General features: G+C 38.5%; 1 protein-coding gene across 1 annotated transcript; it reads left to right on the forward strand.

Moving 5' to 3' along the window:
• Positions 1 to 1,349: 1,349 nt before the first annotated feature.
• LOC130250040 (putative N-acetylated-alpha-linked acidic dipeptidase) lies at positions 1,350 to 27,140 on the forward strand. The gene is made up of 19 exons (XM_056485353.1): positions 1,350 to 1,523; positions 2,767 to 2,875; positions 5,834 to 6,020; positions 6,799 to 6,900; positions 8,521 to 8,646; positions 10,486 to 10,672; positions 11,807 to 11,900; positions 13,238 to 13,336; positions 15,015 to 15,100; positions 16,089 to 16,208; positions 17,547 to 17,629; positions 17,903 to 17,966; positions 18,473 to 18,540; positions 20,469 to 20,560; positions 21,382 to 21,472; positions 22,265 to 22,529; positions 23,359 to 23,440; positions 24,742 to 24,834; positions 25,817 to 27,140. Exons 1-19 carry the CDS (start codon positions 1,427 to 1,429, stop codon positions 26,004 to 26,006), a joined length of 2,235 nt encoding a protein of 744 aa, XP_056341328.1. The 5' UTR covers positions 1,350 to 1,426; the 3' UTR covers positions 26,007 to 27,140.
• Positions 27,141 to 27,351: the final 211 nt, after the last annotated feature.

The following is a 27,351-nucleotide window of genomic DNA, read 5'->3' on the forward strand; positions in this document are numbered from 1 at the left end:
CTTTGTGTGTTAAACGTCAGCTGTCTCCCTGGCAGGCACTGGAGCAAGGGTTCTGAGGATGAAAATCCATGCAGAGCTGGTAAGGCCACTTCTGCAGGCAAAGCTCCGCTCTGTTCGTGGCCTTGAAGGTACACTCTCACCTCAAATATGATCACTGAACTGAATGGAGAAATTTTCCAAAATCATACAAGACTAATTTTAAGAGATAGGGAAAAAAGTGGACAAAGTTTCAAGCTTGTCCTCAAACTGGCAGCTGAGTCCACCTACTCTCTTTGGGGCTGTGCCTCCGTAAAATGGAAGGAAACACAAGGCATGGAGATACATGGTATCAACCCATCTTCACAGGGGCACATATCTCTCTGAAGAATACAGTCTGTCAGAGTGTGTTAGGTACTGAAGTAAAATATTTCTTAAAACGTATGTTTTAAAACACCAGCTTTTACATTTCTCCCCCTTCAGCTTGGTAGTGTGTGGAGGATGGCATGGCACAGTAGTGTGAGAAATCCATGGGAAACCAAGTGTGGAAGTCATCGCTCACCATTCTCACTGCCCTTTGTAGTAAATCAAAAGTACTGTGTGCCCATGTGGCCAAAAAGACCAGTGGCATCCCGGCCTGTATCAGTAATCGTGTGGCCAGCAAGAGAGGAAAGGGATCATCTCCCTGTACTCAATACTGAACCTTGAGTCCTGTGTCCAGCTCCGGGCCACTCAATTCAGGAAGGACATTCCAGCATCCAGAGAAGGGCAATGAAGCTGGTGAAGGCTCTGGAGTGTATGTCGTTTGAGGAACAGCTGAGGGTTTATCCTGGAGAAAAGGAGGCTCAGGAGTGACCCTATCACTCTGCACGAGTGCCTGTAATGAGGCTGCAGCCAGGTGGGGATCAGCCTCTTCTCCCAAATACAGAACGAGAGGGCATAACCTCAAGCTGTGCCAGGAGAGATTCAGACTGGACATTAAGAGAAGTTTCTTTACAGAAAGGGTGATTAGACATTGGAATGGGGCCGAGGAGGTGGTGTAGTCACCATCCTTGGCAGTGCTAAAGGAAGGACTGAAGGATGTGGCACTTGATGGTCTTGTTGATGGCCTCAGAGTTCTTTTCCAGCCCATTTGATTCTGTGAAACACGGGGCAGCAGGATATGGCGGGGTCCGGCAGAGGGGAGGCGGGCAGCCCGGAGCGGCCGCCAGAGCTCGGCCGGAGCTCACCCAGCGGCGGCGGCAGGCGGGGCCGGGATTCGGGCCGGGCGGGTTTTATGGGGGCCGGGCGGGGCCGGGAGGGTTTTACCGGGGCCGGGCGGGACCGGGCGGGCCTTACCGGGGCCGGGAGGGTTTTACCGGGGCCGGGCGGGGCGGAGCGGGGAGCGCAGGCCCTCCCGGGCGGGCTGTGGCGGGAGCGCTGAGGGTGGCGGCACGGCCGGGCCGCAGCCATGGGGACGTCGGCCGGCTCCAGGGCAGCCAGCGGCCGCTTCTGGGCTGTCGTCCTGGCAGCAGCGGCGGGGTTCTTCCTCCTCGGGTTCCTCATCGGTACAGTGCAGACTAACCCTCCTTGGCTGCGGGGGCTCGGAGCCGGGCTGGGGGGAGAAGCGGGCGGGTTTCAGCGCCCGGAGTTTGTGCCGATTCCCTGCTCACCTCCGTGCTCCCTGCTGCACAGCCGGCAGGTGCAGTCACTGACCGCTCTGGGACAGCCAGCTCCTCCGCAGGAGAAGGGTTTTTGTGTCTTTGCCTTGTTTTTCTATATGCTTTCTGTTAAAGTGAATAGGAGTGAAATAGTGCTGTGGGCGAGAGAAAAGGGTGCTGGGTTTGTGAGGAGGGGACAAAAGACATACGCCTGGACCCTGCTGCCTTGAAACATCGCCAGAGAGGCAGGAAGGTGAACGTGGGGCTGGAGGGGCACGGGCAGCAGCCGAGAAATAGTATTTCAGGACTGAGGGCTGCTGCCGCAAGAGATTCCCCCTCCCCACCTTCCTTTTGGTTTCACATATAAATCATGATCAGCTTATGGAAGGAAGGAAAACAAAAGAGCCACTTGTACTTTGCGATGCCATTCGGTATGTGCTTGGGATTGGTGCCATTGGGAAGCCCCGAGTGAATTCCTCTCTCATGTGGAGCCTTTCACTGTGCCTGTAGCTGGTGCCTCACTGGTGCCAGCTTGTTATCCTCCTGAACCCACTGGGTCTGTCATTCACACTCCCCATGTAGCTGCTGCTGCACATGCACTGGACATGTCCAGTCTGACTTAAAAACAGATGTCAGGAATGCTTCTCTTTCTAGCCAGCTGTTCCTCTCATCACTTCTCTGGTAGTGCTTGCTCAGAAAGGGAAGGATTCCAGAAAGGAGCCAGGCAGACTAGAGAGTGAGAAAGGAGTTACAAGACATCTGATCCTTACAAAGTGTGCCTGTGTTTCTGTGCATTTTTTGTGAAGCTGCTGCCTTATTATTGAGGTAACTATATGACTGACAGCATGACGTTCTGGTGCTCAAGAAACATAGATAAATGTACAGGAAAATAACTGATGAATAAATATAAGATAGTATTTTACATCCCTCAACATCTACCTAGACAAGTAAGTTCTCTTACCATTTGGGGGACTAATGCTGCCATCACTTTGCAGCCTGCATTAGGTTGTAGCTGCTCGTATGTGCTGTATTAGAAACAGTTTTAAAATGTAAAACACTGAAAATCTTGTGGTGAGACCAAAGAGAAGTGGGATGTGTCATGGGAATATTGCTCTGATGTTTTTCTTCTGTATTTTCATGCGTTGTACAGGCTGGTTTGCAAAACCTACAGATAAGAAGACATCTCCGAGTACTCATGAGGACATGAGGACAGCATTTATGGCTGAAATGAAAGCTGAAAACATCAAGCAGTTTCTTTAGTAAGCAGTGTGTAGACTAATCATTTTGCACAAGAAAATAAAAATCAAGTGGGAGCCAGCCTAATGATCACAGAATCATAGAATTGGTTGGAAGGGACCTTAAAGATTCTCTGGTTCTAACCTGCCATGGGCAGGGACACCTTCCACTAGACCAGATTGCTCAGAGCTCTGTCCAACCTGGCTTTGAACACTTCTGGGCATGGGGCATCTACAGTTTCTCTAGGCAACCTATACCACCCTCACAGTAAATAATTTCTTCCTAGCATCCAATCTAAACCTGACCTCTTTCAGTTTAAAATCATTATACCTTCTTGTATCACTACATGCCCTTGTAAAAGGTCCCTCTCCAGCCTTCTTGTAAGCCCCTTCAGATTTTGAATAATGCTATAAAGCCCTAGAGCCTTCTCCAGGCTGAATGGCCCCAACTCTCTCAGCTTTTCCTCTCAAGAGATATGCTCCAGCCCTCTGATTGTTTTCATTGCCTCCTCTGGAACTTGTTTCATCAAGTCATTGTTCTTCTTGTGTTGGGTCTCAGAGCTCAGCACAGCACTGCAGCTGGGGTCTCATGAAGCAGAGTAGAGGGGCAGAATCACCTCCCCAACTTGTTGGTCATGATTCAAACAGTTCAAAACAATGGAACATGACAATATGGATATTTTAAAGTCTATTAAAATTTAATCAATGTAATAAATATTTCTATTTAATAACTTAGAAGCTTTAACTGCAAGTACTTGATTTGTTTGCTTTAGGGATTTTGTAAATTGATTATTTTTCTCTTAAGAGAGTGTAGTAATTGTTAAAATCTTATATTTACTCCAGTCAGTAATAGGCCACAGATCATAGTTTATTGATAAGAATTTACTTTCAATGTAAAGAAAGAACATCAGCTATTGTAGGAGTAATCAACAAATTTGGATTTGCCTCATACTCCTAGTCTGATGAGATAGCATGGAGTTGTGCAAAACTAAATTGCTAAAAGACTATTTTCAGTTTATAGGATTGTGGCAATCCCACTGCTTTAATTTTTTGTATTTGCCATGAACTACTGCATATAAATTAGCTGGAAAGCATTGTCTCATTATTACACAGCAGTAATGTACTGGAGTATCAAATACACATTAAAAACCAAATATTTAGGAGCTTTTAAGGTCTTAACCTGTGTTTTGGCTCCTGCAAAGTCAACTGTTATTAAACAGCTTTGTGGGAGGACCTCCCTGCCCTCTATACTCCCAGTTCTATGTAAGCAGAAAGCATTGTACCTCATTTACTGTCATGTGGTCAGTCCTGCAGTGAATACAGCAGATGTTTAGTCACTGCTCAGAACTACCAGCACAGGCAGGCAGATTAGAAGAGAAAATGAAGAAAAACACAATGTTCAGTTAAATGGGAGTATGATACAGGAAAATGTTATTGACTAAATCAACTTCTAAGGAAAATGTGATACTTAAACACTTGTAACTCCTACAGAAAGCAACCATTCTCACTCATAATAACGTGTTAGTGTGCTCTTGGTTCAGTATATGTCAACCAGAAGGTGATGCTGTCACTGTATCAGTGATTTTTAGAACAACATTAGATTTTTGGCATGATCAGAGGAACATGGTTTTCTTCAGCAGTATTTGGATGCTAAGGGTTTTGTCTAGTTTGGAGAAAAGGAGGCTGAGGGGCAACCTCATTGCTCTCTACAGCTTCCTAAGCTGGCAGGAGAGATGCTCATTTTTTCTCCCTGGTACCCAGTAATAGAATGTGTAGGAATAGTTTAAACTTGCACCAGAGAAAGTTCAGACTGGACATGAGGAAGCATTTCTTTACCAAGAAGATGTTCAGACTTGAAACAGGCATTCTGGAGAGGTGGTCAATGGCCTGAACTTGTCAGTGCTGAAGAGATGTTTGGACAATGCCATTAACAGCGTGCTTTAACTTGGTCAGCCCTGAATTGGTCAGGTAGTGGGACTAGGTAATTGTTGTAGATCACTTACAAGCAAACATATTCTATTCATTTTCTATTCTATATTTTATTCCATTCCATTCCATTCTATTCAGTTCTGGCTTTCTTTGATGGCTTTGGTCTTATTTGAACTCCAGAATTTAATTTTTTCCTAATCTCACACCTCTTCATAATCCAGGATACAATTGCCTTCATTAACATCAGCTGGTGCCACACATGCTTTGTTGGCATGTTAATGGCATGGTCATATGATAGAATGAGGACATCATGATGACAGCCTCATTCAGCTGAGGGTTTTTTTCAGCTGGCTTCACAACTAGGCTTTCACAATGATCTGGACAATTTTATTTAATTTTTTTTTTCAGACAATGAGCTGTTCATTATTTATGCTCTTTCACTGTTTGTTATTCATGCTGGCATGTCTTTTAAGTCACAAACTGTTGAGTTTTTCTGTTCCCTGTTTAGATGGTACTCAAAACTCACTGTCTTTTACTTGCCAACAGGACACACTAGGAGTGAACTTTTAGATAAACCAGTACTTGTGCCAAAATTAATTAAAATAGTGGGATTCAAGGAGAATATCTATTTAATTACAAGTAAGGATCAGAATAATTATGCACATTTCTAAATTGAATACACAAAAATAATTGTACTCAGTTCTTTTATCACTTCACAATGCATAGGAGTGCATAGGCCTACTGTAGCTTAGATGACAAGGAGTAAAGAAAGGACAAGACTCCATAGCTGGTGTCATTACACCATTCTTGCTAAACTATTCTGCAAGGAAGATTAGGAAGATTTAAATACCTGTTCTAGATAAGGACAGCCTGAAACCCTTCAGCTCAGTTTATGTTCACAACTTAAAAATACATAGATATAGAGAAGTCTTGGTCCTTATTTAGCCTGAGTATATCTGATCATCTCTATGAGGTTTTATTCCAGCTAGGCTAAGAGGAGTTCTGATTACGACCTTCAGTGCCTGACCCTGGTTATTTCTTCCTTGTCTCTAGCAATTTTACACAGCTTCCTCACCTAGCAGGAACAAAGGAGAATATGCTTCTGGCACAGCAAGTCCAAGCTGAGTGGAAGAAATTTGGTTTGGATTCAGTTCAGTTGGTTCATTATGATGTCTTGCTCTCTTACCCTGATGACACTAAGCCCAACTACATCTCAATAATTGATGAGCATGGCAATGAGGTACAAAAACCACCAGTTTTTCCAACCAGGGAACAAAATCACTTTCATACACCTGGAAAGGCTGTGAGAGGAAACTGTCCTCTTCTCACTTAATGGTGTTGGGCCTGATACAAAGCTCATGGAAATTGGGGATTCCAATTTGCTTTTACATTTTGCATCTTCGTTTCATAATATGTGTTAGGAATGCTAATATTTACCCTGATTAATACAGCATCTTGACATATGGATTAAAAAACAATTATGTAAGAGAATTGCTTCATGCAATTAAATTGTTTGAAAATTACTCTGTTATTTAGAAAGAGGAAAGAAACCCTGGTAAGCACCATTCTTTGCACTGATTCATTATACAGTATTGATGATTCTGCTAAACTCAGTTTCTGGAAGAATTTAGGTCTCAAGATGTGCTATCACAAGGGGAATGAATTAATTATGTACTGGCTGAAGTGCACGTAGAAGCTTCAGGGATGAACAGAATGCTAACATTTTTACCACTGTGATATAACCTGTTCTTATCTGCTCTACCCAGACCACTTCAGGGAACCCTGTGTTCATTTTTCCAGGATTCTCTGTGAAGAGTGGAGATGGGACTTGTAAGTTCCCATATTTAGCATGCCTACCGAAAAGGATGCCCATGCTTGCTAAAACTTTGGCATCTTCTTAGGTAGAATTCTAAAACCAGAGTCCTTTAAATTGGAAATGCTTGTGAAATGTGCTTGTGAATATAAAGTATTTCTTTTTCATATTGCCTTATCTTATTCCTTTTCTGCTTTCCCATTAGGTTTTCAACACATCATTGGCTGAGCCTCCTCCTCCAGGATATGAGGCTGTTAGAGATGTGGTGCCACCCTACAGTGCCTTTTCAGCCCAAGGAATGCCCGAGGTAAGATAGTAGAATGCTACTAGTAAAAGAACTAGAGGTAGGAGCAGAAATAGAAAAAGAAGTAGAGACAGAAATAGAAATAATAGAAACTGAAAAGATGGAATACCATAGCGTACTGTAGCATTGCACAGAATATCAGAGAGCAATACAGAAGAAGTTTAAATTCCTTAGGCTTTAGTTCAAAACTCAACTTATCACCAGTAGGAAAGATGACCTAGCTCCTGGGATGTTCTTGGGATTATTGTGATGAAGCAATGTTCAAATTGAGCAGTCATATATGTATGTGTATGTATATATATATACACACGCACATACATATATTTAATTTTTTTTCTTCAGTTTGAGCCAGAACTGGATTTTAACTTTTGCTTAAAAACTATGATGATAAATCTTTAATATCAGTTGCTGTAAACTTCCCCAGACATTTTTGTAACTGCACCATTGTTTCCCTACTTGGTGAACAAATAGACTGTTACATTTACCCGGCCAAATGAACAATCTCACTTTTCAAAATGTTGCTTGCCCAAGGCTCACACTGGCAGATATAGCTGCACAGTATTGAGTATGCTTGAAAAGCTTTTGCTGTCACTTCTAGATGGTGATAAAGGTGTTGTTGTGATCTTACTTTAACACTAATCCTTCATGTATTGTTATACAGATGGTAGCAGATGATGGGTTTTCTTTGATAAAGCTGGCCTGTGTAACAGGAGTTTAGTGTTATATGATCAATAGGGGTTTCAATTAATATTTTCTTAGATTAGAATTTCTTGGTGTTGTTCTCAATGTATTTCCTTGCTATATGTAGAATAATTTAGGTTGACAGAACCCTGGTCGAGGCTCTGCTTTAAAGTTCCATCTGGAAACATGCTAATGCTTCTACTCACACAGCTCGATATCATATCAGTCCTGTACTTTGTGATGTTTGTTAATAAGCTGTTCAAGTCCAGAAAACAAAAGGAATACTGCATTCATTTGTCTCAGACACTCAAAGAAAGCTGGAGAACCAGGCAGATAATCTGTACCCTAGGACATAAGAGCTTTGAGTCCAAGAACTGTAGTGGGAATTTTGGAACATAGTGTCAGATAAAATTCATGGCTTTTGACCTTTTATCATAACATACCACCAAAGAAACACAGAATAACATCACTGCTTTGTTTGGTTTGTGGAGAGCTAAAAGAAGTCATGAGATGTGGGAAATGATGAGAACAAGTTTAAAAAGCTTCAGCTTCCTTCTTTGGGAAATTGTGGGGTTTTTTAAATTAAATATAAAAACTCTTTTTCCAATGAAAACAATACCTAAAGACAAGATTGTCTTTTCAAAATCTGATGCTTATTTTCACCTTATTACATAATAATTTGACAAGACCTCCAGGTACTTATCTAGTGCTGTTAGCAGTAGCATTCTCCAGTGTGCTCTTGTTTGCATCTGTACTGCAAACAGCACAGGAGTGATCGTGTATAAAGCTCCTCAGTGGGAATACTCAGTGGGGCCAAGGCTCTTCTGAGTTCTTGCAGGCCAAGAATTTTATGTTAAAAAACATTGCTACCTTACTAGATCCCATACTCCTTTCAACATGCTCTTTGATGTTATTGTCTCAAATCCTGCCCCTTTCTCTCAGGGTGAGCTGGTGTATGTGAATTATGGCCGCACCGAGGACTTCTTCACGTTAGAACGTGAAATGGGAATTAACTGCACAGGAAAGATTGTTATTGCCAGATATGGCAAGATCTTCAGAGGAAATAAGGTAATCCCTCTGTATAAACATGTTGCTGCCCTTCTCAGTGTTACTCCCTCTTCAACTGTTCTGCCCTTCAGCTTTTTCAAGAGACTGAAACACTTCCTTAAGGCATTCTGGAGATTTTAGAGTGAGTTTTCATAGACCTGTGTTCAAAGATGATTCTTTAGTATTTCTAGGATAAAAGTAAATAAGTTGGAAAATGTTCCGTATTTTTAATATTAATTTGCTTTCTATAAATTGTTCCAAAATATCACTAATAGAGTGCCATACACTCTAATTCTGAACTAAATTGTTGGTTCAGCTCTTCTTTACCATGTCTATATTGTGTTTCTTTATAATGGTTTCTCTACACCAGACAGAGACTATAACTATATAGAAATTATTTTAAATTCTGTATTTGGTTATTCAACGTCCCTCTTATATAAATTTATTTTTAAACTGTAGTTCTCACAGATTTCCATGATCTAACAGGAAAGGACATAATCCTGTACATACTCCAGGCATACACTCAAAGTTATTTTCTCAACAGAGATATAATAAGACAGTTTATTTTAAGGGTGCTTGGCTCTTGTGCAACAACTATTTTGACCCTTATTTGAGCAGGACAATAATTTGTATTTGTCAGTTACCTAAGGGTATCAAGCACTGAATTCACTGGATGCTAATTCTTATTATATGCTGTTGATTAATCTTGTGTTGATCTTTTAAATAGATAACTCACTGGCTTACATACATATCATTTTCACCAGTGAAAAGTGGTATATAACTCATATTCTGGGTCAGATAGATAATATTTTCACTAAATGGTTTACCACTCCTAAAGATACATCTGAATGCAAAAGACTTAAAAATTGAAGAAAGTATTACTGTCTTTGAATCTTTCCTTAGAATGAAACACAAATATCTTAGACGTATTAATATCTAGAAAGGCAGTTTTCCTGTGGTTTGTAAATTATATGCTCTCATTCCTAGAGTAGTACTGCTTATATACTGAAGAATTTGGTAGGCTATATAAAATCTGGAGAACTGTACTGAAAGTTTTTCAGTTTCCTAATGGTGTGCAAAAATAGGATAGAGGATGAAGGCGAGTGCTGTGTTTCCTTAAAAAAAAAAAAAAGAAAAAGGAAAAAAGCTATGATATTTCTGAGTTAAAATGCCCAAATTTAAAACTGTTGAGGATTAGTTGTCACTCTGTCACTATCCATCACTGTCATATCTAGTAGCAAAGCAGATTGGAATGTCAGAATGATATATATTATACAATAATAAAGTCACACAAGAACACTTTGAAAACAGCATGGGGGTCAGTCCTTCTGCCACAATGAGCCTAAAATGTGGGCTCTCTGGAGTTAGTCTTGTTCACAGCCAAAAGCAGTTTCAAGCTCTCCAATTATAGTTTTCCTGTATAGAGCAGACCCTGAGATACATTCAGAGATAATTTAGGTGAATAAGTTAGTACAAGACTACCTGAAAGATACTGTTGCCTTAACGTGATACACTTTTTTCTGTTCCTGATGTGTACATTTCAGTAGTCACCTGATTGGATTGATCTAGATGACAGAATGCAAACTCAGATTATGTATCAATACTGTGGAGGATGTTTTCCGTGTCACTGATGCTATCTCCTAACTAAAAGTCAAAGCAACAGCAGACCTTTTATTTTCATATGAAACTTGATATTTGCATATATATTTTTCAGGAAATTATAAGGCAGTTGTGGGCCCTTGACTTTTCCCAAGCATTGTAAGAGACCCTGAGGAAAAATCACTGTAATTTATACTTTCTTTTTCCCCTTGGGGGTCAAGCTATAAAGGACTGGATAGGGACAGAAGATGTGCTTTGCAGGTGAAGAATGCTGAATTGGCAGGTGCCAAGGGAATTATTCTGTACTCTGACCCTGCTGACTACTGTGCACCTGGAGTAGATCCTTATCCAAATGGCTGGAACCTTCCAGGTGGAGGAGCCCAGCGTGGGAATGTATTAAACTTGAATGGGGCAGGGGATCCCCTGACTCCAGGTTATCCTGCAAAAGGTGAGTGACTCTAGAGAAGGCATTCTCTGAGGGTCTGGTATCAGGAAAGGTCAGAGGATGTTTTCTTTCTTATAACAACACACTTTCTTTCTTAGTCTTTGTTGCTAAAAAGGCAGCTTTGGGTTTCACAGCAGTAGGCCACTTCTGTAAATGGTGCATGAGAGAAAGTGAGAGGATATTAGGGGATCCCTAGAGTGCTGATCTGTATTCATCACCTTCACCTTAGGCTTCCTCAGCTGCTTGAGTTGTGCCTAAGCTGTCTCATTTAGCAACTAAACCAGATAATTTTGATTGAAATTCATTAAGAACTATTTATGCCACCACTTGGGCCAGCATATCTGAGAGAGACAATCACCTCAAGAAAATTATTCCCTAAGTGATGGGCAGTGTTGCCTCTAGGCAGCAGAACTTGTGCTGGAAAGGGGATACATGTTCAAAACAGCAGCATGGCAGAGGAGACCATGAAGAAAATTTCTGGTTCCTCATGCTGGAGTCAGTGATCACACATATGAATCCCTGTCTCCCTCAATCACAAAGGGTCCCTGTGAATGTTATATTAAGAAAGAAACTATTCTGTATATGCTTTTGTCCACGTCATGAAGATTAGGATTTGTTAAAAAAAAGTTATTTGCCTTTGAGCTTTTTCAGAATAAAACCTAGATTTTGTTTTGTACACAAAACCAGCAATCCAGAATATTCAGAAGTCCAGTGTATAAGATTTTATGTGCATCTCTTTATCAATTGGCAAATGTTTTTAGTTCCTAGTTGAATGTTCCAAGCATCACACTGTGGGCTCCTTCTTTGCTCTTGTTCTTTATGTGTAGCTTAGTCTGAACTTCTTTCCCATAAAGAGAAATATTTCTATGTGAAAGTATTTCAACACAAAAAAAAATAGTTTAAAAGTTCCCAGCCATCTTTAAATGTATGACTGCAGACACTATGGGAGAACCTTGATTAGTGTCTCTCTGAAAACATACTGATAAAGCACAAAGAATGAAATTACTGGAAAGATGTCAGCTCAGCTTTTGGAAAATGAAATGATTATACCTGACTCCAGTGTTAAGACTGTGCTGTGAGTTGTACAGCTTCCTTCTGAGACTTGTAAATATGAAAATATCTGTCTCTTGCTTTCAGAGTACATGTACCGACTAGACAAAGCCAATGGTTTAGGTCTCCCAAAAATTCCAGTTCATCCTATTGGCTATAATGATGCAGAATCATTACTGCGGTAAGTGCATGGGAGATGAGATGTATTTTTAGCAGACTGCTTTTTGGAAGTTATGGGAGTATTTGAAAAGAGACTAGAAAGACTTTTGCACTCTGCTTCTCCTATAGCTGTTGAAGCAATATGTTTGTTTCTCATTGGAACCTATGTAGGAGGTAAGTGTAGTACCTATTGGTACATATGAGGTATGTGCAGAGTTAGCTGGAAAAGGTTGTTTTTAATATGGACTAATATGTTTCCAAATTTTATTTAAACTTTATAGCTATCACTGTCATCAGGATAACTGCTCAAAATGATAAAGGTATAGGTTAAAACACCTCCTCTTTTATCTGCTGCCAACTAGTAGTGATAGAGCAGATTACTGTGCATAAATAAGATGTAGCCAGACATGTCTGTTCAATAAGTATTAAATAATACTAGAACTTGGTTTTAATAATTATAAATAAAGCCTAAATCCTTGGTCCTTGTTTTCACTTTTGTCTTGAGAAATCATAGCATCTTGTTATTCCTGCTATCATATTTTTTAATTTACTCAGGGTCTGAAAACATGTATAAGCGTTCTGAGGAATAAAGCTTGAGTGAAGTATGTATTTACAGTAAAAGACATGCTTTCATTTGCATGAATAAATAAATAAATACAATAAATGTATTTTGCTCCCTAAGAACCAGAACATCCAGCATTCTTTCTTTCCTCCTCCGAAGTTCATGTCAAAAATAAAAGTCCTTTGAGGGAATAAGTCTGGGTGATTTTGATTGACCAAATTACTGCATTTCCACTTGTGTTAACTGAATAAACATGACTCTTTTGACAATGGAACAAGAAAGGGTGACTTGGACTGTTCATGTTTCTCTACTTTAGCCATCTTTGACACACATCAACTGTCTATGCTAGGAGATTAAACAGTGTGCAGGGACAGCCACCATAAAACTATTGCCTGTACTGTTAAAGTGTTGGAATGGGCCCAAGCTGCTCGCTGCTAATTCAAATGCAAATGCAGTTCAAGTCAGTAGAATGTTCCAGGGACCATTTACAAGAGGCACTTTATATGCAAAAGTTTTTTGGCCAACACTGTCTTTCAGGGTGGCTATAGGTCATTCCAAGCTGGTTTCTATACCCAGGATTATTGCCCTATGTTAATTTACTAGTATTAGTGTAGCTAAAACTCCAGATTATTCTCCTGCCAAAGTTTGTAGTATAAATTGTCTAAAACAAAGACCAACACCGGTTTATATGTGCATGGGATCTTGCAAAGTGTGGTTTCTGGTTTCTGATTTGTTTAGTGCTGTTGTAAGATGTCTGTAACTAATAATGATTTTTTTTTTTTTTTCCCCCATAACAGTAATATGGGAGGAGAGGCACCACCTCATAGTAGCTGGAAAGGAAATTTGAATGTATCTTACAATGTTGGTCCTGGTTTTACAGGAAATTATTCTACAAGGTCAGTTTTGTTTCCTAGGAAGAGTGTTCTTGGGATGAGGGTTAAAAACAGGTAGAATAGATTTTGACCAAAAATTGAAAAGCTGGGTTTAGTTGCTGGGTTATTTACATCATTCCTTTGATTTTGGCTATTTCCTTGGCTGAAGTATGCTCAGTGCAAAGCATTAGTACATTATGTCTTTATTGGATGGATTTGACCTACTTGCTTTAGTTTCCAGCTAGTCTTGAACCAGTTTCATTTGAAAAGCATCTAGCCTTTGGTCAACTATTTGTTGAGAGTGATTTTTTTTCCTTCTTTTTTTTTTTTTTTCTTTTTAGAACTTTTGTTTTCTTTTTGAAATTCACGTGAGTCCAGCTTCTGGTCTTACCTATTGACTTATATAAAGCAGTATTAAACTGCCTCATATAAGCAGTTTTTCCACTCAGCTTTTTTCAGAAAAAGAACTTAAACAACGATGTCAATTTTATTGTTTCAGATTGTTTTTGACTGAGTTAGTAATTATAGTTTAGGACTAAAGTCTATGTGTTTCAATGCTGAATGTTGTCTCAATACAATGTAGTGACTTCATATGAACTGTTTAACTTCAGATAGTTTTTCATACTGAACTTTATGTGAACCCTTGGGGCTGAGCTGTTGCACATTCAGCTGGGGCACAGATAAAAAAATCTCTTGATGCAACTTGGATTGTCTGATTTTCTGCTGCCTTAGGTGCTGCAGTTGTATGGACTGTGATGGAATGTTCTTGTTTTGGCTTGTTCTTGTTTTTCTTCACAGTGGCAGACATGAGGCTGTTTTTCTTTTGTCATGAACACAGGGTTGATAATATAGAAATGTTTTTGTTATTGCTGAGCAGGGCTTACACAGAGCCAAGGCCTTTTCTGCTGTTTTTGCTGCTACACTGGTGAGAGAGTGGGGGGTGCAGAGGAGGCTGGGAGGAGGCACAGCCAGGACAGGTGATCCCACCTGACCAAAGGGATATTCCAGACCAGGTGGCATCATGATCAGTACATAAAGTGGGGGAAAGAAGGAGGAAAGAGGAGGCATCTGAAGTGATGGTGTTTGCTTTCCCAAGTCACCATCACATGTGATGGGGCTCTGCTCTTTTGGAAATGGTTGAACAGTTTTGCTCTGCTTGTTTGCGTGGCTTTTGCTTTATGTATAAAATTGTCTTTATCTCAATCCATGACGTTTCTACCTTTTACCCTCCAGATTCTCTCACTCCTAGTGGAAGAGTAACTGGCATTGTGGGGCTTGGTTGCTGGCTGGGGCAAAACTGTGACATGGAGTCAATTCTGATTTGTACAAAACTGTAGAAAATTAGAACTACTTACCTTTTTAATATTAGATGCTTTCCATTTTTCTTTAACTATTTCAAATTTAAAAACTAGCTGCTAGCAAAAGATCTTTGGAGTTCTGATCCTGTTATCTGTATAAATCTTACTGACATCAGAAATAATACATAGCTGTCAAGGGCTAAATGCTGTTCTTGTCTGTACAAGTATGAATCCATGCAAAAACTACACTGCAATATTTTCAGATTTACTTTGGTTTAATAGGAGTTGAATTTTGTCAAAATGCTCTCCTTGGCATTTTTATGGTACACTTTTGAAAGGTGTCAAGATGTTTGATTATCTAATCTGGTGAATTATCTCTTTGTATTTTCTTTCCAATACACTAGAAAGGTGAAAATGCACATTCAGACCAACAATGAAGTAAGAAGGATTTACAATGTGATTGGTACTATCAGAGGCACAGTGGAACCAGGTAAAATCATTTGCCTTCAGCATAATCTGAGTGAGCAGTGACCTCTATCTATAGTTCATGGTTACAAGAGGGACCTGAGGAATATAGTTTTCTCTGAAATACTGTATTGCATGATTTTTGAAATGGTGTTTGCACTGTCTTTCATGTGGTTCAGGGTATGTCAGCACTTTTACTATAAATGCTGACTTTCAAGGGGGAGTCATAACCAAGATGGAAATATTTGTCTTCAGGCAAGTAACTGTGCAATTAAAAAAAAAAAAAATGAAGTGGATATTCTCCCTGAAGAAACATGAGAATGGATTTTGCATTCCATTGGAAGACACTATATCCATCATTAGTGACTTTTTGTATATCTTACAGTCTCTTGTAACCAGTGTGATTTTATACTCTAAAAAACCATATATATAGAAATCCCTAGAATGATGATAATGTGATTTATCTTCTATCTGCAGCACTTCTCTTTTGCCTAAAACACAACTGCTAACCATATTATAATAGTACAGAGATCTAGTCTGAATTTATCTCAATCATATTTCATGGTTTGGACAACTCTTTTTGTAATTGATTATATATATACAGAGAAATACTGCATTCAGCACATGAATTCACAATGTTGAGAATTTCTGTGCTGTACAGATCTGATTAGTGGATCAGCTTCACCATGAAACACACTATTGTGAAGTATGGAAAAATGCTTTTATCTTTAGAGGAAACCTGTAGTGTATTTAATAATAAAACTAACAACATGGAGTATGAGGTTTTAAGTCTTGTGGGATCCAGTAACTGGGTTTGACAATTTCTTCAACACTGACTGAAAAATACAGAAAAACATCTTCAGAAATTAATTTTTTTTTCCTTTCTATTGTGTATGTTATAAAATATTAATCTCTGCTTGATACATACATGAGAAATTAGAAATTATTTCGAGTTAACATCTGTGTCAGGAAAAAAGTATTCCTAAGTAAACCTCCAAAATTAATTTCTCTAGACAGATATGTCATCCTGGGAGGCCACCGTGATGCATGGGTGTTTGGTGGCATTGATCCTCAGAGTGGGGCAGCTGTGGTTCATGAGATTGTGAGGAGCTTTGGAAAACTGAAAGAGAAAGGTAATGCAATGAAAGAATAAAGCACATAAAAGCAGCTGCTCTCAGCAGTGACCATTGATTTCTGTAAGATTTAAACATAGGCTTGAAATTAAAAACATGTATCTCACTGATGCCTTGAATAAACACAGTGCTGTGCACCTTGGTGTATGTGAAGTACTACTGCTCAAGAGAAAGTAAACCTAGAAGGAAACAAAACAAAATGGGATGCAGAAAAAAACCACAGTACTTAGGTGCAACTGACTACTCTGTATTTGGGGCTGGTGTGACTGGATATGTCAGTGGTGTTATAATACTGACACAGTGGTGGGCTCTTAAAGGCTTCATCAGGGCCTTCTCAGCACCTGACTGTGGCTTGGAGGCATCCTCAGGAATAAGTGAAGGATGCCAGTGTAATGCTGAGAATGAGCTGTGCAAACATAGTAGGAGGTAATGGCTAAAAATACCTCATGCCTGCTTGCAATAGAATAAGAACAAATGTCAATTGCACCAAGTTTCTGTTTCTGTCAGAGCAAATGCTGTCTCCCTATCTGACATCTCATGGAGAGAAGCTCTGACATAAAAACTGTGCTAGAGAAGTGTTTTTTGCCTGCCTGTTACACATAAAAATTGGCATTTAGTTTTATTTCCATTTCTTCCCAGTAACTGAATATCAGGGGAAGCTCTCTGGAATGCAAATGGGACAAATATTAAAAGTTTAAAAAAAAAAAAAAAGAAAGGGAGTAAAAGATAAAAAGGTTCCAGTAGCTTCAAAGAAACCTTTGGGCTGAGATACAGAATCAGGGCAATAGAGCCTGTTCTATTTGGCCTAAGTTTAAATTGAATGGGGAACTTAAAAGTGAAAGATTTTTCTTTTGAAGGTGATCTGTCAAAGTTACAGGGAATTGTTTAGGTTTTGAAATCAGGCATTTGAAAGACAAGGCAAAGAAGTTCTATAATAGATATGAAAATATGCCACTTTTCTGTTAGAGTAGACACTGATATACAATGTATACTAAACTGAACAAGAGAATTAGAAAAGCCTTCTTTCAAGAATTTGTGTGCAGCACATTATTTTTCCTTCATCAGAGTTTCAGATTCTAGACAATTTTACTGCATGTAAAGGTGAGAGATGAAATACATTATTTGGGCCAAAATTGAAGTAGGGATGAGATTGCTACAATAGCAAATCATTATTAGATAAGGTTACTGAAGTTAGTGTTAAAGGTCCTCATGTATATCTCTTTCCCCACAGATCATGGTAAAAGACGAGCCCTCTAAAAATGGCATGTGTTTTCACATGAGTCACATAACAAGCAGCCTTTATTTGTGTAATTCAATTTTCATGGTCTTTCATTTCAGGATGGAGACCAAGGAGAACAGTGATATTTGCAAGCTGGGATGCAGAGGAATTTGGCTTGTTAGGATCAACAGAGTGGGCTGAGGTAAAGCAAGAGTGTTCAAAAAGAAATTTGCATGGTGGCTGCTCTTTGAGAAATCTGTACTAGAAAGAAGCACTTCTTCCCTCCCCTACCTCTATTCCTTACACACACATTCTCTCCCTTGAGTTTCCTCTTGAGCTACCAAGAATCTCTAGCTCCTGCAGTATATGCTAGCCTTCTCTGAAACAGCTGTTTATTTTGTGAATGTGAATGGGAAGTTAGTTCTGAGGGGGAAAAAGTTTATCACTATTTTCCTCCTTTTTTTGTTTCTCATAGGAAAATGCCAAAGTATTGCAAGCACGGGCAGTGGCTTACATCAATGCAGATTCTTCTGTTGAAGGTACATAGATATGACTTGTGTTTTACAGGAATAGTGATGGTATGACTGGGAGGGATTTCATCTTTGAGATTGATGAAACTTCCAATGTGATGATTTTTGTTGCATTAATTCAGAAATGAATATGGGGGAAAAACTGTGTTGTTTTGGGGGAAAAAGTCCTTTACAGTAGCTATGCTGTTTGGGAAGTCATAAGAGAGTCATAAGAAGTCATAAAAGTGTTGTACCCTGAGTTCTGTGGCAACTCTTTACAGTCAGCTTCTTCTCTTATAATATGTATAATAACCATGGGGACATAAGAAAAGCTCTTAAGACTTGCTTTGAAAACTGGACTCTAATTCATCCGAACCAATAAAGTGAACTGAGAAAATCATAGGAAGACTTTTCTCAGCTTACTCCTTATAAAAAGTATAGCTCCCTAGTCCCTTTCTTATTAATAAATAACAGCATTAAGTTTCAGCTGAGGGAACTTCCTTCTTCTAAATAATTAGTTTTTCATCTGTTTTCAGGAAACTACACACTGCGAGTGGATTGCACACCACTGATGTACAGTCTGGTTTACAGTCTGACCAAAAAGGTAATGTCACTTGAAATTTTTAGCCTGTATGTTAGTGCTCACTTGCTTGATGGTTCTCTGTCTGTAAAAATTCGGTGTCAGATCTTCCTTTTCTGACTGCAGTACCCATTTTAGGTCAATAGCTAAGGAACTGGAGCTTTTTCCCAGGACAGATAAGGGGATTATGAGCTTATACCATTAAATTATTCACTACTCAGGATTAGGGGATTTTTCCACTCCTTCTCTGAAAGCATTCCTTCTGAGAACAAAAGCATAAAAGCATGCTGTGAACCAGAGGACAGGAACAAGCATATAGCTGGCTCCCCAGATCAACTTCTAGAATGCCCATGGTAGTAGGAGACTCTGACTCCCTTTAGGCAGGGGAAGAAACTAGGGTGGCTACCATGTTGTTCTTGTGTGTCACAAGGTTTGGTCAATGTGCTCAGCTTCAGTGTACCCTGTTAGTTATTCTTTGTCTCTGACCATGATGTTCTCACACATTTGTGTGGCACACAAAATTGAGAGGTAGGGACCTTTCTCAGGAAATAGACACACCATCTTAGATGTAAGGTGTTCCTTTCTTTGGGAGTGGCTCTTAAAGGCTGGCATTTTATTTCTGGGGTTTTTTTTCTGTTTAACTGTATTAGACAGTTAATTAGTTTTTGTGTATGTTTTAGGTGCCAATGTAATGTACATTTAACCACTGTGTACATTCTGTGAATTTATCTGCCATTATCTCGTTTATTCAGTCATTTGATACTATCTCTTGGAAGCTGGCATTAGACTGGTGCAAAAGTGAAGGAAAAGCAGTAAATGAGTATAATTTTCTGGCAATTAAAAGATAGCAAATAAAATGTAACTCTGTTAAAAGTGAGTACCCAAATAAAAAGATTTCTGTCCTGAACTCAAGAAGAGTTGATCACCTGCAGTTCCCATGGTAACCTGTGCTAAGTGAAGGTGTTCAGAACTGTCAGGAAATCAGGTCAGAAGAGTCTCAGTTTGGACACCAAGAGCCATCATTAAAATTGTGACCTAAATACCAGTAAAAATGCCTGTGTAACACTTCCTCGAGTTGGGAAGCAAAGGCTGATGAAATCATGTAACCACAGCTTGTTGGTAACTGATGTCTGAAGAGAATGCTGATGAGGAAGCATGTCCCATGAGATCCCATCCATAGTTAATCTGGTATATAATAATAGTGGTAAAAAGTTTTCATGCTGGTAGTTCTGTTCTATGGACAATTAATTTCCTTCATGCACAAAACCTTAAATAAATCAGTTTTAATTTGATTCCTATTATGGAGTAATTCTTAGATGATAGATTAATAATAGAATATATATTAATAATCTTCAATAGATTCAAAATAATAAAACCTCAGCAGTCCACCAATATAAAGGAAATATGAAAAAAACATCTTCAGTGTTTAAACTGCTCAATTACCTGCAAGTTAGTCAGTGGTAGGCATGAACTTTAGAATGATTGATTTGTATACCTCTCTAGCAGCTATGATGACATAAACACCAGGTGCTGTGCCTTTCTAAGGTTGCTTCTGCATCCATAAACATTTTTTTGTGAACTGAATTAAACTAAGACAAAATTGAAATTTTCTGCCAAAGTAAAGCAAAGTGTTTTGGTTTCGTAAGGGATTTCTCTGTTGAATATTTAAATTAATGGCTGAAAATCTCAAAGAAATATCCAAATTTAAATATTGACTTGGAATGTTTTTGCTTTCCTTGTGTTTTCTTCCATCTAAATTTACCTATTTTTAGGAAATAAACTGTTATTCTGGAAAATGCTATGCATTTGAAGTGTTAAAAAGGAAATGTAGAAAGGTTGAGAGACATAAGATGACTTACTCATAACCCTAAGCCGTGGGCTTGGTTTGATGACAGGTTGTTGACTTGTTGTTTGGTAACATTTAAAATTGTACCCTTCATCTTTTTTTCTAGATACCAAGTCCTGATGAAGGGTTTGAAGGAAAATCTCTTTATGAGAGCTGGTACAAAAAAAATCCATCAAATGAATATAAAGACGTCCCCAGGTCAGTGGCAAAAGAAAACAGCTTGCATACCAAACATTATTATAACTCATAGATGTGTATTTTAAAGAAATACTCATATGAAAAGCTGAGTCATGAAGAGAAATGGTGTCATTTTCAGCTGGTATAAATTCCAGAGTTGTAATAATTGCAGCTGATACACTATTGTACAGCAGGTTTATGAACCTGCCTTTGTAGATGAAGAAGAGACTTTATATATGTAAAGTGTTCATTTAGTTTATTGAGGTTTAGACAAATAAGGGTCGTATGCACAAGGCAGTGGCAATTATGCAAGATGTTAACTCAACAGCTTTCCTCTGAATTTTTTTCCAGTCTTCTGGAAGGCCTCTGAGTTTGGGAGGCTGAGGAGCACACCAGACAGGATTTTGCAGCATTGTCCTTCAAATTTACCAGGGGGTTTCTACAGAATCTCAAAAACTGATTTTATTCCATGAAGCTATGCTGGTACTGCTGTGATTTTTCTGAGTTGAGAGCCTGGGACAGTGGAAGTTCAGAAGGAGGAAGGTCATTGGTTCTTGTCAGTAAAAAAAAGACAGTGAGGTACATTCCCCTCTTGAGAACTGGATATCTGTGACCCTGAGAAGGGTGACTGCTTTTCTGAGAAAGCAGTTGATGAGGTGCAGGTAATGCAGGGTTTAGAGGCAGTTCATGATGTATTGACAAAAAGGAGCACACTAGGAAAAGACCATGTAGTGTGTAGTGACTGACTGCTGAATATTTAACTGCCATGATATACTTGGAAGCAAACTAAAATTGTACTTAAGTGTTGTCACTCAAGGCGTCTTCCTCTTTCTTGTTTAAAGAATAAATAAACTGGGTTCTGGCAATGACTTTGAAGCATTTTTTCAACGTCTTGGCATTGCTGCAGGCAGAGCACGTTACAGTAAAAATTGGGTAAGTCTGTGTCTTTGTAACTTGTGTCTTGTCCCTTGTAACTGCCTGAATAATATCACCTGTAAAGGAGCCATTTAGACTTTCAGCTTTTCAGGATAGTACAGTTCAGTGTGTCAGAGCAGTGTCTACTTACTACAACTCTGTGCTATCTCAACACCTCAATGCAATAAATAAGAATGGTCAACTTGTTATCACTTAGACAGAAGGACTTTTTCTCAGGGTAAATGGATGTGCTCAAAATTATCTATGGCTCATGAAGGCTTCTGAGTAGCTTATGGTGACTTTTGAATGATTTGTAACACTTTATGAAGCTTTGAATTCAAAATGGTTTGTGTTTCATTGAAAATATGGGTTGGGCTCTGAAGCATACTGTGGGAGGAGATTAAGTGAGAAATATTCAAGGAACAAATTATTCAATGTGGTCTTTTACTCTGAAAAGAAAGGAATATCCAAGGACACAAATGATTATTGAATCAAGCAAGAGAAGAAATCCAATCTCACCTGGATTTAGCCAACTGAAAGTTATGTGTCTGCTTAGCTACCTTCTTTGTGTTGTGCACATGTCAGTGGAGAGAGATTTGGTCCAAATGACCATTCATCTCACCACAGGTTAATGTCTAAGGGAGCCACTACTGACCATTCTTCTCTTTCAACTGTCTGTAGTAGCTATATAGGATTAATGTAACCTGAACACTTAAAGTTTACCATGCCTTGAATCCCACAGCAAACTACACTGAAATACATATATAGCTGATTAATGGTTTTGTTTTGGCTTGGTTTCCTTTGTTTCAGGATGTAGAAAAATACAGCAGCTATCCAGTTTACCACAGTGTCTATGAAACCTATGAAATTGTGGAACAGTTTTATGATCCCACTTTCAAGAATCATCTGACAGTAGCTCAGGTACGGGGAGGGCTGGTGTTTGAATTGGCCAACTCTGTTGTGCTTCCTTTTGACTCTAGAGATTATGCATCAGCTGTGAGCAACTATGCTCACATCATCTATAATTTGTCAAGGAATCATGAAGAGGAGCTGGCAACATACAATGTGTCCTTTGGTACGTACAGTCTTTCACCACATTCCTCCTCTGTTAATGCTAACAGTGCCTTACGTTAATGAATGTCTTAGTCACAACCTGGTATTTACTTTGTGCTGTATGAACAGTAAATAAAGCAATAATAATAATAATAATAATACCCTCCATTAATCTGAAATGGGAATATTTTGTCACTAGCATGACATGTGGGGACTATGCCACTGCCAAAGAGAGCTAGCACTTACAGTTGCATGTGCTTTGACCTGTGTATGATTTGCAGTATTGACAACAAAGTATCATTGTAATGTTTCCTTAAAAAAAAAAAAAATCACACTGTTTTGCAGCTTATTGTGTTGGATAATTCTGTGGCTGAGAAACCTTTTTTAAATTAGCAACATTATACAATATTTATTTTAGGATTTGTCTGCTAGTGGCCAATATCAGGCACACGTGTACATGTACACACACATTTTCTCAGTCTTTCTCAAAACTCTGTGTGGAGGGACATAACAGTAAAACACAGGTTGCTGGGATTTATAAGATCTCAGACCGACCTGAACAATCTGATTCTGGTTCCATGATCCAGTTTTTGATATTTCTGTACATTCTTCAAGTAGCAAATAAACAATATTCACAATACTTACTGCTATTTTTTCTAATAGAGGTTTTCACACAGAATTGCATATTTTTTAATGTAGGAATATGGGGTCATCTTCTTTCCCTTCAGTGAGACTTTTAACAGTTCATGACCATTATCACAGTGGATGATAAAGCTTTAATTTAAGAATGTGATTTGTTAAATGATAACTTCAGAATCTGAAGTTAAATACTTTCCTCCTACTTCCTCCAGATGCTCTGTTTTCAGCTGTGAAGAATTTTACAGAAGTTGCTGCTAGCTTTCATGAGAGACTGCAACAAATAGATATCAACAAGTAAGTTCACCTCTTTTTTCTTCCAGTAAAATATACCATGTCATCCTCTGAACTCAAGAGGGCTTATCTTCACTTGCTGCCACTTTATGGAAAAAAAGAAATAAAGAAGCTGTAGTTGTAGCAAGCTTTTTGATGGGCTTTCAAGAAATTCTATGCACCACCTATGCCAAAGGGCCTAGTTTGCATTTGACTTAATTCTTAATTTATTCTTTGTAGGCCATGCCCAGAGTGAGAAGCCAAATTTCCTTTTGTATATACATATATGTATGTTCCATTTCTTGGGAAGAATCTAATTTGGCCATATGTTTGCCCTTATGGAACACTAACTGAGAATAAAAGCCATCTTTTTAATGGCAGCAACTTTCAGATAAAGGAGTTAACAGTAATTTCTTATGCAAAAGATGACATTTATGACATATGACATGTATGTGACATTTTCAAAATGGCTTTATTGATGGATGGCCTAAATCTATGCTTTAATTTAACCAACCAGTTTCAGTTTCTGTTTATACCACTGTAAACTTGAAAAAAATTTCCTTAATGGTAGTAGAGTTACTCCAGGTTAACTGTGATATAAATTTTAACATTTTATATTGATGAATACCTTTGAAGGCCTGCAGGTTACTTTGGATGTAAACAACCAAGTCCATATATATTCTGTATAACCTCGTCACAGTTCTTTTATTTGTTAAGCATCAATAGTATGCACAGGGCTATTAAAAGCACACAGACACAGATTGTCTCTGCTCTAGGGAATTTAAAATCTACCATCAGAAAAACACAATTCTCAGATGGCTCAAAAGAAGATTTCAGCATCACAGGGTTCCTTTTTCTGATATGTTGCGATTTTACATAAAAACAAATGCAATTTTATTGAAGTAAGTTTGTGGCTGGCTGGCTTTCTGGAAAAGAGGGTCCTTAGAAAACTGTTGTACAAAAGAAGAGAATGGTTTGCCTAAGCATACTCATGAAAAGGAAATAAAGGAATAAGATGAGAGAAAACATACAAGAAAATACCTGAAATGCTGTCTTTTGTTGCTATTGCTTGGCCTTTAAAAACATCTTTAAGAGACGTTCTAGTAATGAACCAGCATATTCTGTCACATCACAGATCAGCATAATTCTGTTATGCAGGTTAGCTAACATGGGCTATCTTTTGTGGACTACACTTGAAGTTCAACATCACAGATCTACTGTCCTTCATAAATCCAAATGTGTATTCTGGGAGAAGGGTAGGTCAAACACACTGCAGTTAATAAACACACTGCATTTAATATATATATTTTTTTTTCTTTTTTTAGCCTACTTGCTGTCAGATCAGTAAATGATCAGCTCATGTTTCTAGAAAGGGCTTTCATCGACCCTCTTGGATTACCTGGCAGGCCATTCTATAGGTGAGAAAGGCTTTCTTTTCACTTTCCTCCTGGAGTATGCTATGAAAAATCCTTTAAGATTTACAAGTCTCTAAATGAGTTATAATGATTTTATTCAACACAGCAAAAGTACATGAGACAGGAGGAATATGATTGAAAAGGGGAAAAGATGCTGGGGAAAACTTCAGTGTGATACACTATACAGAATGAGGAAGATTCTTGTTGGAAGCCTATTCACATAATTTCTCTTGGTTTGATTTGGGCTGTCAGTTCTCAGAGATAAACTTTTACATCTGTTTAGAATTTTAAATGATTTTAATTTTAGGAACTTCAGGAAGTTGTTCTTGTTATTTGAAAGTGAAGTAGTGTCTAACTGAAGTACCTTCAATTTGATCAATTTTAAGAGCATGGCCATGCTAGCAAATGTAGTATGGAGGACAGTACTGAAAGCAGGGAAAGAATTCCTCTCATCCAGTTCAAGAAGTAAATCTTACTTGAGAGGCAGCAAATCAAGTCTAGTTTTTTGGTCCTTCTACCAGTGTGCATAGTTCAGAACAGTAATCTCTCCACTAAAACTAACTGCAGAAGGAGAAATTCAGGTCTGCAATCTTTGTACCTCTCATAGCTCATGGTTGAAAATCTATTGAGAAGAGTCTCTTGTAACAAGTCTTTCCAACATCAAAGCATACCTGTATCTATTGGAGACTGTGTATATCTGTGAGGAAAAAAAGCTTGCTTTTTAAAATTGTTTTTATTTCATTGAAGTTGAGAGAATGGAAAATACTTTAGTTAACTCTATCTCAATATAAGGCTGTGGAATTCATATGGCATAATGTAGCTTATGTTATTTTCTTGCTTCATGGACTTTGGCTACTATTGCTACAATATTATTTATTTGCATCTTCATTGTCAAGTGTTTACAGTTGATTTATAAAACATAAAATAATATGTTTTATTTTCCTAATGCATAATATTGTTATTTTTTCCCTCAACTTCCCTACAGACATGTTGTCTTTGCTCCAAGCAGCCACAACAAATATGTAGGAGAGTCCTTCCCAGGAATCTATGATGCCATGTTTGATATTGAAAGCAAAGGTGATCAACATGAAGCCTGGGAAGAAGTGAAGAGGCAGATTTCCATTGCAGCCTTCACTGTGCAGGCAGCAGCAGAAACACTGAAGGAAGTAGCTTAAATATAGACAATATAGTCATCAATGGAGACTAAATGTGACAGTTTGCAGAAGCCTTAAAAATGGAGCATTTAAAAACACTACAGGGATTATGAGAGAGAGCACGAAATCAAAAAAATCTTGGTCTTTGCAAATAATACACCCAAATGGAATGCATTTAGTAATGTTAATAAGATAATGTACTCCATTCTGAGAGCTCAGGATTAAGATGTCTTCTGAATTGAAACTGAAAATGTTTCAGGCTTTCTATCAGAATTGCCAACCACTGGATTTATTTTCAGAATTTTGAGTTTTTCTAGCTTGATTATTATAGTGATCTCCATAGTTCTTCAGGAAAACAGAATTCATTTCATGTTTCTATCAGTTACTAATTTTGTTGTTGCCTTTTCGTTATTTACCTTGGGTTTGCATAATTATACCTCAAGACAGAACTCTCAACCCTCCTTTTCCACAAAGATTGAGATGGATATGGAGATGGGAAAACTGTCATATACTGTGTGCAGGATGTATAATAATGGTAACAAGTTTTGGGCAGCCAGCCCAGAATACTCATCCATGACATTCTTTTCCTCACATGCTGAACCTTGCAGCTGTTTGCAAATAAATTTAAGCAAGAAGCTTTTTAGTCACTGGGATAAAAACAAGGCAATACATCTTGTCAGACACATAGTCATCTCACAAAATGTCTTTCAAGATGAAGACCCTATTGTTATTCTTGTACCAAAATCTACCCTTGCTATGCCTTGTCCCTGGAGAGGTGTTTTTAATATGAAGACAGAAGCAAAGAAAATTCATCATGTCCTTAGTTTGAAAGGATACCAAATTGCTGCCATTTTTGTAGAGTCTGTATGTCTGAGTATCATGTGTTGCTTACTCTTATGATGGACCATGGGACAGAGAAGACTCAGAAAATCAGATCCCTTCATCTCAAATTTTGCCCCTGGACTATTACTAACCTCTTGTACAGCTAATATTTTGTGTGATTTGATGTGCCTTGTTAGCTGAGGCCTCTACCATGCCATAAACTACTGTCCTGTGATCTGATGGTTTTCAGTACCATGGTGTATTATTTTCTTTTCGTGGGACTTCATGTAATCGTAAATTTTTCTGCACTTCACATTAAAACCTTTTAGACAAGTTGCTATAATGAAGTCATTATTTTGCTTAACTGTTGGTCTTTCTGATAAAATAATCTAGTTTACCAGGTAATGGGAAATGCTCTTACAGTTATTGCCCACTTGTTTTCACATTTTTTATGCAACTGATTGGAATAAAATGATGGAGATGTCTTCCCCCAAATCCAGTGCTGATGGGAGACATTGCTGACTCTTTTGTCACTACTGACTGC

This window comes from Oenanthe melanoleuca, chromosome 1, assembly GCF_029582105.1.
Source record: "Oenanthe melanoleuca isolate GR-GAL-2019-014 chromosome 1, OMel1.0, whole genome shotgun sequence".
Lineage (NCBI taxonomy): Eukaryota > Metazoa > Chordata > Aves > Passeriformes > Muscicapidae > Oenanthe > Oenanthe melanoleuca.

Bases quoted from the DNA above. Each gene is read 5' to 3' on its own strand.
- LOC130250040 (XM_056485353.1), top strand. From the start codon at position 1,427: ATGGGGACGTCGGCCGGCTCCAGGGCAGCCAGCGGCCGCTTCTGGGCT. The intron at 1,524-2,766 runs GTACAGTGCAGA...TGCGTTGTACAG, and splicing joins CCTCCTCGGGTTCCTCATCG to GCTGGTTTGCAAAACCTACA. The intron at 6,021-6,798 runs GTACAAAAACCA...CTTTCCCATTAG, and splicing joins TTGATGAGCATGGCAATGAG to GTTTTCAACACATCATTGGC.